Source organism: Rhipicephalus sanguineus, chromosome 11, assembly GCF_013339695.2.
Source record: "Rhipicephalus sanguineus isolate Rsan-2018 chromosome 11, BIME_Rsan_1.4, whole genome shotgun sequence".
Lineage (NCBI taxonomy): Eukaryota > Metazoa > Arthropoda > Arachnida > Ixodida > Ixodidae > Rhipicephalus > Rhipicephalus sanguineus.
Window position 1 is genome coordinate 60,276,295 of NC_051186.1, and position 12,580 is coordinate 60,288,874.

At 44.8% G+C, this 12,580-nt stretch overlaps 1 protein-coding gene across 1 annotated transcript in view; it reads left to right on the forward strand.

Annotated features, from left to right (window-relative positions):
* LOC119374544 (uncharacterized) overlaps nucleotides 1-5,355 on the forward strand; it is a 122,866-nt gene extending 117,511 nt beyond the window's left edge. The window contains exon 8 of the mRNA XM_049411030.1: nucleotides 5,087-5,355. Coding sequence (XP_049266987.1) covers nucleotides 5,087-5,184 — 98 coding nt within the window. The 3' untranslated portion in view covers nucleotides 5,185-5,355. The remainder of the gene's footprint in view (nucleotides 1-5,086) is intronic.
* Nucleotides 5,356-12,580: the final 7,225 nt, after the last annotated feature.

Consider the following 12,580-nt stretch of genomic DNA (forward strand, 5'->3'; position numbering starts at 1 on the left):
AAGAATTTTTCTCTTCGTCTTTCTTTCTCTCTCGTCTCTTTCTTTCTCTCTCTGTCCTCGTTCTCTCCCCCGTCAGAGTTATTCCGTCCCGCACCGGGAATTGGAGGACGTGTTTTGGGGTGCGAAGCAAAAGATGAAGAGGAGGTTGAAGAGCGCCAGCCGATTCATGATGATGATAGTTTCTGTTCGCAATACCCGGCGTAACGAAAAGATTAAAAAGCTCCGCTCTTATAAAGTTACGTTGATTTAGACAACCTGGGAGTCGAGCCCACGACATCTCGGTCGTCGACGAAAGGCGACGAGTGCTCTGCCCAGTGCGCTATACCGACGCTCATGCGTGAAGTTACACAAACAAGCCTTATATCACTAACGCCTTCTGCTTTCCACAGTGACATTGGTTGGCGGGGGGCGTTGTCACCGCGAGTCTGGGATCGGTGAAGTACTGCATCATGAAACTAACCAGCGCCGACAGGGAGCGCTTCAGTAATTTCAACTTTCGGTGGAGCGAGAAACGCGCTGAACGCCTTCCCACGTTCACGGCTCAAGCTACGAATTCGGCCTCTAGCGTTCCTGAAGCGTTGTGCGGTATACGCAGGAGCACAGGCGTAGGTTACCCTATTACTGGCGAACGTATACCTTGGCTTTCCTCTCCTCAAATGACCACGATTTGAATGAGTGTATATCGCGTACCAGTGTTTAATATGTGTCAGATGATGCCATCTTCGCGCGGAATTCAGCATATGCTGTGTACAGGTGCATGTTAACCACTTAAACTATCGAAACGGTTCAATCATGATCTTTGACGTTAGTTGTCGAGATGGAGATGTGCCACTAGGCGTCAACGTGGGTGCGTCCACGTCAAACGGTGATACAGCTGCCAAACACCAATAGTCATTGTGCAGGTCTGATATATTAATGTACCACTCAACTACTTCTGTGAAGGCACGACTCACTTTCGTGTTATACCGATTCCTACGACGCAGGGATCAATCATGTTTTTCTTTCCAGCCTACGTCGACGTTGAAGAGTCGGGAGGCATCAGCTTGAACCTCATGATGGTCGGAAGCTACTCGAGAAAATTCGACATCAAGGTCACCCAACTGGAATGCGAAGGCCCACAGTCAGGTGAGTCCAGAAAGACTAAAGTGTTTTCTATGTTGCCGTATTTCTTTCTTTTTCGATTTATAGAGTTCATAAAGGCAAGATTCATGGAATTATGTTCCTGTGCGTCTTTGTGTGATGCCATACACGCAGAACGGCAGGAAAGATAAATACAAACACCGTACGAAAAGATAGCAGGTCGTTTCAGCATTGAGTACATGCTTAAATAAAAGTAATACGGTCTCTCATGCATTCGTCTAAGAGAACTCGACGGCGAGAGAGAGAGAGAGAGATCAATATTTATTTGTACAAGGATAAGAGCTCTTCCTCGTAGGCTGGAGCTCTTATTTCAGGGACCCATTGGCTCGTGCCACTGCACGTGCTCGCTCGATGAGTCGACGCTGCTCCTGCGGCTCTAAGCTGGTCAGCGCAGCCTCCCAGGAGAAATAATTTTTTTTTTCATCTCAGTCGAGTGAAAGGGAAGGGCACCCCGAGCATATTAATGTGCTTCGATGAAAGATAACGCGAGGCAGGAAAAAACTCACAGGGTCCCTTATGAATTTGCCCAAGACGACTCGAAGTTGAAAACCATCTTCTTTTTCTTCTCATTAGATGTACTGATCCCCTAAAATTGACATCCACATATATGCGTTCGTATTGAATGACGACAATATTGATGTTGAAACAGTAAATAGGACCGTTAGCCATTCAATTACCATACCTTATTCTCTACTTTCTAACATTACCCATGATTAGCAATTATATAGCCTACTTCAGTGCAACGTTAGCAATTATTTAGCCTACTTCAGTGTACATTAGCCAGCTAATGACATGCGATTTGGTCAACATTGGCCATAGCTCAGCAATCACTAGGCAACCTTAGCCAGTTATAGCTGGTGGTGGTGGTATGCGAGAAAATACGGCAGAGTAGGACACCATCGCTAGCCGTCCGCCATTCACAAGTCAGCATAAGGTGACGTTACGTACGGTACGTTAGGTTCTAGCATATAAGCGTCTGTATAGAGAGTTTTACAGCAGAGCTTTTAAGGTTGAGGTTTGCGGTGTGTCTTACATAGAAAATTATTATCATCATAAACCGGCATTCCTCAATCGCGTCCTCATGATTAGAAGGGGAGCGTCGTAACTACTCGGCTATCCAGGCACGCTTGCAAAGCATAGCATAGCCCTGTATAGTAAAATGAGAGTGAGGAGGAAACAAGTGAGGGTGAAGAGGAGGGAAAGTTGGAGGGGAGAATGAGTACAGAGGGAATGAAAGGTTCTCTCTAAGTCCGGTTGTCCTTAACAAGTGCGACAATGCTTTCAACGCCTAGTTACGTCAGTGCCGACCATACTGAATGTACCCAAATAAAAATGTTAAAATGTGTTTCGACAGGCTCTTTTGAGGTATGCAACAAAGTAATACTTTAAAATTTTACGTACACCGAGATCAGTCTGATGGTTTCCTTTACAATCATCTTTGTAAGCTTCGCCACGACATCGTTTAGAATTCATCGTTTATGCTTTCACGTAATATATGTTCATTCCGCCAAGAAACGGATGTGATGTGAAATACTCAGAAACCAGTTCGTATCACCCATCACAATGTCAAAAACGGTGCCTATTGAAAAGCGCCTTCAGCAAAAAGGTGAACATCTTAGTATTCTTCTTAGTGGACACTGTACTAGACAGACAATTGTGATGAGCAGCTATGTGCACCTATATCAGAAGTGATGTGTCAGTCCGTATACTGTGGGCAGAACTTGGACAGAAATGTGTGTGTGTGAACTTTCGATTGCAAAGTGAACTCCTGCAACCAAACTGTCCTTTGCCATGTTACTTTCTTTATTTATTCCACTTGGCTATATGGGTTCCTTGCTAGTTATGGTTTTGGGTGAGCATTTTCTTTTTTATTACTATTTTTTTCGTTAGAGAACTTATGGAAATGCAGTAGCCTTTGTGATATGAACGTCAACCTCTCCACAGCAAGTCAGTTAAAACAGAAGAGAACAGAGTAGACGCCGATAGACTAACTATGACGATGTCGTCCCGCTCGCAGCGCCCTCTCACTGCCTACAGTACTTCTGGGGCACACACGGCACGGTGAAGAGCTTCAACTACGACGAGGCCGGTGGTAGCCTCCACCACCAGGGCTACCCCAACGACTTGGACTACGTGGTATGCCTGCGCAAGGAGCCCGGATTTTGCTCAGTCACCTACGAGGTAGCCCCGGACGAAGAGCTCGGCGCTTCGCCGTTTGGAGTGGGCGCCGTTCCGTCGCAAAGAGAAAGGTGCGGGTTCCTTAAAGGTTATAGGTATTATGATGTTACGTATGATGTTGCATAATTCACTATATGAGTACATTACCTGAAACTTGGTATGTTAAGTCTTTGGACTCTTTCAGGGAAATTCACTTCATCTTTACTGAATAAGAAGTATGAAGTACCTAGTAGACACAGTAAAAATATGTGACTTCACAGAGAGTTGACGCGGGAATTTCGAGGTGCTGTGGCCACCTGTGTTTCCTTTCTTCGCGTTTTCTCTCTTACCAAGCGTATGCTCGCAGCAAGGCTAGTGGTCTTGGCATCTTGAAAGGGGAATTTACTATTACGAGAAAAATCGTTTTTCTCTTCAGAAGAAAATCCAGGCAATCCTGAGGGCCCAAGGAAGGGCGGAACATCAAAGTGTACAAGTCGTGACTTAGACGCGGCCAGTGGTTTTCGCGGGTCTCCTATAGGATATCCCTCGAAAGTTCCTGAGGATCAAATAAAATTCATTGTCTGTCTGTCTTTTCAGTGTCACTTTAAATTTATTTTTTCTTCTTTTTTCATCTTTTTCCTCCCTGACAGCGTGCAGCTGACTTCCTCACCCATCATGGCGGAGTGCCCGGATGACTACATCATCATCGGAGGCGTGCGCATGTGCTCCACGGGCCACGAGACCGAGGTCGAACAACGCCATACGCGGGACCTAAACGCGACGGGCCTCACACTTATTACAGGTAAAGCATGATACGCCTCAACCCCCATGTAATTGCGACACTGATCTGTCTGACAAGTCGTCTACGCATCGTCTTCTAATAAATCTTAGCCAACGCCCTTCTCTACTTTTTAAAGACGAGACGGTGTCTTATAGTCTTCGGTCACAGTACTGAAACACCCGTGAAACGCATAAAAGGGAGAGTTCCAAGAAGATGCAGGCCGAATAGTAACAATTTCTGTAATTTTACCTTCAAGAACCACGATATAAGGCACACCGTGGTGGAGGGCTCCGTGTTAACTTTCACTACCTCGGCTGTTTTAAGGCGAAGTGAAATTTATGCGCAGGTGTGTTCTTGCATTTCGCCCCCATTGAAATGCGGCCGCCGTGAGCGGGAATCGAACCCAAGCCCTCGAGCTTAGCAGTGCGACACCTTACCTGGAAAACCAAACAAGGCAGAAAAGTTCACGAAAAGATGGAGGCTTGAAAAGATGAAAAATCCGTGAATAGGGGTTGTTTATAGAGCCAAGGTTTCGGCAAAGTGGTCTTGTCTTTCTGAAGGCAGCAACTCACAGCAGCAACTCCAAGGCAGCAACTCAATACAGTTGCTTCCTCGATGAAGACAAGTCCACATGTCAAAGCGCTGGCTCCAGCAACACCTCCCGTACAAAGATTTCTCACCCGTTACCTGGGAAACTAGTGCGGACATAAAAAAAACATAATATGCAGGATACATAAACGATGGCCGGTAAGAGCCACAAAATGGATAACAAGGGATGGAAAACGTAGCCGAGGACGACAGAGACTCAGGCGGGCTGATAGACTCAAGAAATTTGCAGGAATAAAGTGGAGTCAGCTCACACACGATGCGGTAAGGTAGAGATCATTAGGAGATGTCTTCGTCACACAGGGGACATAAAATTTACTTACAATGATGATGGTATCACCTAAGCCCAAGCCCTTTGACATAATGTCACTGACTGTATCTCTTACTGGTCCGTATTCGTAGATGGCACACCCGGTCCATTCCTGATGCGCTTCGTCTCTAACCACGTGAACAATGCTCGAGGATTCAAGCTGCACTACCGCCAGAACCCGTGCAAGTGAAACCAGCTTTGCGGCTCTTGAGCGGTCTCCTGTATCTTCGGCCATCTCGTAGCGTCTGATACTCCTATACCGCAGTTCTTGTTGTGTCGCCAGTGTTCGTTCATTTGTGCCCCATTTTGTAACTTGTATCTATTATATGTGAATGTGTTATTAATCCAATAAAACATCAGGTTCGAGTTAATTGCCGCCTTAATTTTCTTACAAGCTTGCCACGAGATTGCACCTCATACGCTATCGCTGTAACAACCTTTTTCTGAAATGGTTGCGCATTTTCACATGTCTACGGAATTAAGTTAACGTGCAACTGTTTTCGTTGAACTTGGAGTTTATGTAAACAAAAGAAAATGTTCTAGCACTTTGACACCAAACTATGATTGAGATCTCAGAACGACAGTAAATTTAACTAGTTAGTAAGTATTCATCATAAAGGAAGGTAACGCATGCAAACGCAGACACAAGAGGAGAGGAACTGGAATTTTTGTTTTCTTGTTTTCTCCTTTTGTTTGCGTGATTTCATGCTTTACCTTCTTTAATCGTGATTGAGATCTCGCCCGCACCACAAACTCAAAGAATAACGTCAATAATGAACAAAATAAGAAGGATAACTTCGGCGACAAATATGAACCTTCATTTTGTATTTATGCGTTTTTGAAAAAGACAAGAAATATTGGCAAAAAAAGTGAAACTTGGTTTTTTAGTTCTATCTGCTTCTTATCGAAGTTTCCTGGAGGCCTCTTTAATTCGTGGATTTTCATTGATCCCTCAGTACCCATACAGTGGTGCATCGTATAGTGTAATCCCCCTCCTACCCCCCGCCTTGGGAAGCTACCGGAAGATCTCACTTCAAACGCATTATTCAGAATATCAACCATGTGACCATATTCTTGCATTGATATTAATGAAGAGATGTTTAAGCAGTTTTACGTATTTTATTTTCTCACATGTGTGTGATGTGAGTAGACATTACAGCGTTTTCCATTTCAGTTCAGATACATTATTACACAACGTGCATTCGTATTTACATGTCACGTTGGGCGCTATTAAAACATTTCCCCTAATTCGAACTTTTAGTAGTCGAAATCCAGCGAGGTGATGAAAAAACTGTGCGTAATATATTTTCACTAAAAAGCACGAACGTTGGCCCATTTATTCAGCTTTCGGCTTTGATTCCCAGTACCTTGTGGAATAGTTCCTTTCGAATTCCTTCTGCAGCGGTCTACAAATGTGTAGTGGATTATCCATTGCTGAAAAAAAAAAGAAAAAAAATGGGAGGAGGATGTGCTGTTAAACTTTATTTGTGGTAATCATGTAATGGTGATGCCTGCAGCCTGCCCTATTAATGTAGATCCTTTTAGATATGTTATGCTAACCTCTTGTTCTTTTGTTTCAGATATAAGGTCGTTTTTATAGATACTGTGTTTTTCACGTAACTGCGACCAAATATGGAGAATAAACAAGGGATTTTGGGACTTCTTGACCAATCGCCTACAATTGGTCGATGACCTAAGAAAGTCTAAATCACTTCTTTTGTTCAGAATGATATGACAATTACTTAAAGGAGCGATGACACGGTCACCAAAAAATTAGCGTTTTTCAGCGAAAAATATAAGTGTCAATTTTACCTCTACATATTAAAAAATAGACTGTAAAATAATACTGCAGTGTACGATAAGCCCTAGGAGTCGCCGCCTATAATCCCCGCCCACCGCCTGCAACCGCCTTTATGCCATGGCGTGTGTGACGTCATATGCTTCATGGAGCGGAGCTGTCGTCCTATGCCAAAGCTTCAGCCGCTGCAAATCGTTCAATTTAAATGCCTAGCTGAAGAAACCTAAAATAGCTCGACTGCAGGCGCAGCTGACCACGGAACAATATCGTTCGCCGGAATACAGACGCTCGTGCAGCAAGCTGCTTGTTCGTCACTGCTCGAGAGTGCACCGGTGTTGCCGAACTCTCAGGTCGCTCGCGTATTTATAAAAATATTCAATTATAAATTAAGTGCTCGACCAAGTGCGCGAAAATTTCGCCAACTTCTTTGTGAACGTACAAAAATTGATCCACATAACACAGATTATGATCAAATATTGGGTGTCATGGCCCCTTTAACAGTATCGCACAAAACCTACAATTATTCACTTAATGGCACCATATAAATTGAAAACGTTGTTGAGGACATTACGCAGCGCGCCATGCATCTGTTTGCCACAAAAATGCGTTTTACATCATATGGCATTCTCGGAGCTTGTAACGAAATGCAGCGTTTGGCTTCGGCGCCACCTATGTACAACACCTGGAACTGTGCAGCTCCACTTGTCCCGCAAAGGAAGCAAATAAAGTGCCAGAGCAAGCAAATGAAATATTAACTGCATTGTATAAGACTTTTTCATTTCAAATTAGGAATAACCATTTAAAAGGGCCCTGCAACAATTTTTGAGCATGGTCAGAAAACGCAGCCAATCGGTAGTCGAGGCTCCTGAGGACATGTGAACCAAACATTATAGCGCTGCACGCTTCCTGAAATTTGCAATGAATTCTCAAAGTCAGCTAGAAATCTTTCCCTCTTCTATCGACAAAATGATGCCGTAAACCCAAATTACGACGTCATAAGCCAAAAGCTCACGGCCATTGGCTTATTTGACCATCGTGATTTGCACAGTTACCGCGGCTGCCGCAGGATGACGCAACGTGCCCGTGCTCGCGATCACACTGAAAGTAGCTACGCGTTCGAAGAAAAAGAAAGAAAGAAAAGAAAGTGCTCAAGATCGTGACGTGCGCTGACTTGAGGACGTAGCTTCTTGCCTCCTTGTCATCCTCCCTCCCACCCCCCCCTCCCCGCGTACCTCCCAATACATGACATGTAATATTGCACGTGGAAGAAGCATGGAATCGCGCCAGGCGTCAAACTATCTTACTTGCAAAGCGAGTGGGTGTTTTAAAGGCCCACTCATTACAATGCGCTCAGACATTTTTATGAATATAGAACGACGGAACAAGGCAGACGAAAAGATGAATATTCACACGAACACAAGCGCCGCCTTTTTGTCTGCCTTGTTGCGCCGTTCTAAATCCATGCATCCGTACCAACTCGCCCAATGGTCAGTGCTACTCAGACATATTTAATCATAATCATCAGCAAAGCATCAACAAAATGAGCTGCTGCGTAGGTCCGCGTGTTGCCTTACGGGTGCGTAGTGGGCCCTTCTCTGATTCGCAAAAGGAAGAATTATGGCGTAGTGGGCACTTTGCAACTCCACCTGCAGTAGGCATTCTAGGATAGTTTGAAAGGGCGAATGTTACGCGCAACGACGTTCGTTTCTTTGCAGCATGGTTGAGGCATGCACCGAGAACCGAAGCCAGGCTAGCAATAGGAAAGGCGATGCGCACGGGACGCGATTACGCTATCGCGTTCTAGTCTTGAAGGCGAGGCTCAAGCGTCTTCCAAGTTATTTTTTCCTCGTAACCCTTCTCTAGTGTAGAGTAGCAGGCCAGAGCATACTATCGCTCAGGCCGACCTCTCTGCCCGTCTGTAAATAAATTATCTCTCTCTCTCTCTCTCGCCCATACGCGCTGACACATTATTATACCATTTAAGAAATCTTTCAGCAACAGATCGGTAATTTATTTTGCAAGACAAATGTGGCGCTTCCGGAAACGAACGCTGGCACCATCGACACCAACGATATCACCAATACCGTCATACAGCTCATCGTGATTGCGAATAAGACCCCAACACCAACTCGCCCCCAACTTCACGGAGGGGCTCATGTTGTTGTTGATGTAGTGGTCGAGAGCAGCAACGTGTGGTGGTATAAGTGTTGAAACATACACTTTAAAAAGAGTTTTACCTTTTGGAGCATCTTTGTGCCGCGCAGCGGCAATCGTAACCTGGCTCACCTGCGGTTACTTTCTTGAAAAACTACCTTTCTCGTGTGCATTATGTAGGCTGAACGCGTTCGTGTCATTCGTGACGTCACAATATCGGGCGTACGGCGTTAAAGCCAGGAAAAGCACGCGTTAAGTCGGAAGGCAACTACGTTTGTGTGAGAGAAATGCGCTCCAATAATTGCAGAGTGCAGAAAAGGCGCAGAGCCTTCAAAAAGTAAGTTGTTTCACTCACCACTGCATCTGTACATGCAATTAAAGCAGCTCATGAACCTGTTCTCATTGCCTCCGCAGCCACCGTACACGAATACTTTACATGTGTCCGTTAGGATATCGTAGTACCATCTAGGTAAATACGCTGTGCATTGGCCATGTTCCGGTCGTAAGCTACACAATGGCTTTGCTTCATGTCCTACAGCTGGAAGAGAAAAATGCAAGAATCAGCTCCACTTACACGAATTTATTTCTTATTGTGGAGTAGCAACTGCTGTAACGATTAGTGAATAACTTTCGGCCAAGGAGCGTTGTAAGAAAATTAGCAACAAGAGGACAATATACAGTTCCCTTACACAACTGCTCAATAGGGCATATTGAAAACAACATTACTACACTCGGTTTTGTTGATTCAAGTAGGAAAACTAATATTCCTCGTACCCTGGCTGTGAAACCTACAGATTAGCCAATATTGTAAGCAGATACGCAGATAGAAACGCTCGAAGTGCCTTGGATTCGCTAAGAAATGCATCGCACTTAAAAATAGCTCATGGTTACTCTGTCGCGGTATAAATTCTTGCACCGATAGACGACACTTGTTGCCTTTAGAACTGAAAGCAAGAGTGCGGAAGACACGTGCATGGATGATAATGTTATGACTACATGATACGCCTTGCAGCGTGACATCAAAGTTCAGGGAATTCTTGAAACTTAATACAATGGACAATGAATCTACATGTGGGCCTTTGACTTACAAGGGGGCACGCACTTTTGGAAATGAATCTATGTAACAATAATTCCTTCAAAAAAAAACTTGGCGGCCAGGTATTCATCCTGGTTCGAAACGAGCTTCTGGTCAACTCGGAAACTTCATGTTCTGAGGAATCAATGTAAATTTCTTGGTAGTTTTGTGCTACGTAAGGGTCGATTTTAGTTTTTTTTCCGTAAGACTTTCGCCACCATGCGTGATGCCGCAGGACTGAATTGTATGGAAAGGATTCCGTACCATTCGTGTCACAGCGATGTGCGACAATTGCAGAACTTACCAAGATTGTCAGCACACACCGAGCGCATAGCAAATGATTATGTGACCACTAACGAAAGCTACGAAACAAAGTAGACTCGTTGAGCTAGCACTTATTGGAAACTCAGAAGGTCTAGCTGCACGCCAAGTCTGCTACGCGGGTTGGCAGCTCTAAGCGGATAAATTCGTCAACGCGAGTTTTGCCATAACGACATCGTTGTGGGGTTGCCTAAGCGTGGCGGAAAATGGCAATAACCTTCTATGGCGATAACAATTGTATGGACACTCTCGGAGGGTTTTTGCCGTCGCCGTGTGCACCGCCGTACCGTATATATAAGGCACAAAGAAAAAAATAGTTCAGAAGAAAATTTATCTGAAAGACGATACCGGGGATTCGAACCAGCTACCTCTCGCTCCCAGTCACGACGTGTTTAACCACTCGGCCACAACGCATACATCCTGCAGTATACTAACGGCGAGCTATTTATATACGCCATTTAGCGTTAGTGGTACGCACATCTATGAGGTACTTCAACGTGGCAGAGTCTTATTCGCTATCACCTGCAAGATGCCGCAAAAGGCCAACGGGTTGCGCCCGTTGGCACAACCCGTTGTCAAGGCTAAGGGTATCAACCCGCCCGTCTTTCGCCGGAGTGGGGCTGACCGCCTTCGGCTCCGTACTTTGCCCTACAGGGTGTGGTCGCCTGTATTCGTGCGCTTATCTCTCTCATCGCAACGTTTGCTTTGAAGCAATAGACCGCACTATGGTCTTTTGGCTTGCTGCGGTGTCCGTGTTTGTTAAATAGTAGGATGGTTGCCTTTCTTCGTATGTCATTCGAATTTCTTGCAGTCGCATTAATTGTTTCACCCTTGCGGCGCTAGTGTGACTTGTTTATTCTTGTGGCAGGTCTTCGAAGGCAAGATTCAAATAATGTCATGCCTCGAAGAGTAGCGTATTCCATAGTTTTCTGAGCATCTGGACGACACATCAATGTCGTTACAACGACGATTTCCTCATTTCTAGAAATCACCTGAAAACCCTCGACAAAGCGTACTGTTTTTCAAAAATAAGCACTTGGACTTGTAAATCGCCTCCCTGTTGTACGAGCACAGCTTTTGCATCGATGTCACAGAACAGCAGTTATAAGTGACTAAAAGCTGTGCACCCTTACACTGATTCGGAGGCGCGGTTTTTAGTTAAAGGGACACTAAAGAGAAACAATGAATTGGTATAGATTGATAAAGTGTGCTCGGAGAACTCTTGTGTAGTTTATTTCACCACCATAGGTTTATTATTAGAGGAGAAAACCACGTTCAAAGTTTCATTTTTAAATTTCGCGCCGAACTTTGTAATTCGTGACGTCAAAGATTTCAAAGAGTATTTAACGTATATTGGCGCCACTGGCTCGACGAAATTCCTGCACACTCGTTATGTCAAGTCTCTGGCCCCCTCAGAGGACAATGTACTCCGATTTAACCGATTAGGAACTACGTAGGCCCAAGCAGGTGCCGTCAAAAATATGTGACGTCACGGAAAACGGTGCGGGAATTCCAAGGTGGCGTCGCCACCTGTATTTTATTTTTGCGCGTTTTCTCGCTTATTAAGCGTCTTCTCGCAGCAAGCGTTGTGTTTTTGGTATCGTGGAAGACTACTTTACTAATGCGAGAAAAATCGTTTTGCTCTTTAGTGTCCCTTTAAGTTCAAAGGAGAAATTAGTCGCATGACTCAAGGTGTTCGTTCTGCAACTATGATCTACAATGCATGTCTCTTACGGTTATGTGCGAGTAAAAGCGAACAAAACTGAAGTTCAAGTGCTGGAAAAGTTCACCAACGTGGGCAAGTTTGCAGGCATTTGATCTCCGATGTGAAGGTGTTTGCGTTCCCTCCGGAACCCTTATAATGAAATCCTTTACAATAGTCCTCTCTTGCGTTGTAGTGCCACGCCAGAATACTTCGATCGCCGTAGCCAACGCTGAGCCTCTTCCAGCATAACCAAGGCTGTTTTGATCCCCCTGAAAAACAAAATTATGTTTGAGAACATCGTAAGCAACCCGCTTTCATTCGTACGTGTTCGAGACAGGCGTGGTAGGCGTGCGGGGCTTGCGCATGCGCGAAATCGAGGGGAAGCCGAACGATAATATTTAGGTGTAAAGCTGTCGGAAAAACATTATGTATCCAGTAACTTGTGCCGAAAAACATCGTCACTGAAAAAGGGAAACGCACTGCGTTATACATTCATGGCCGTGATTGTTCAGAAGTGGAACGCGCAATTAACG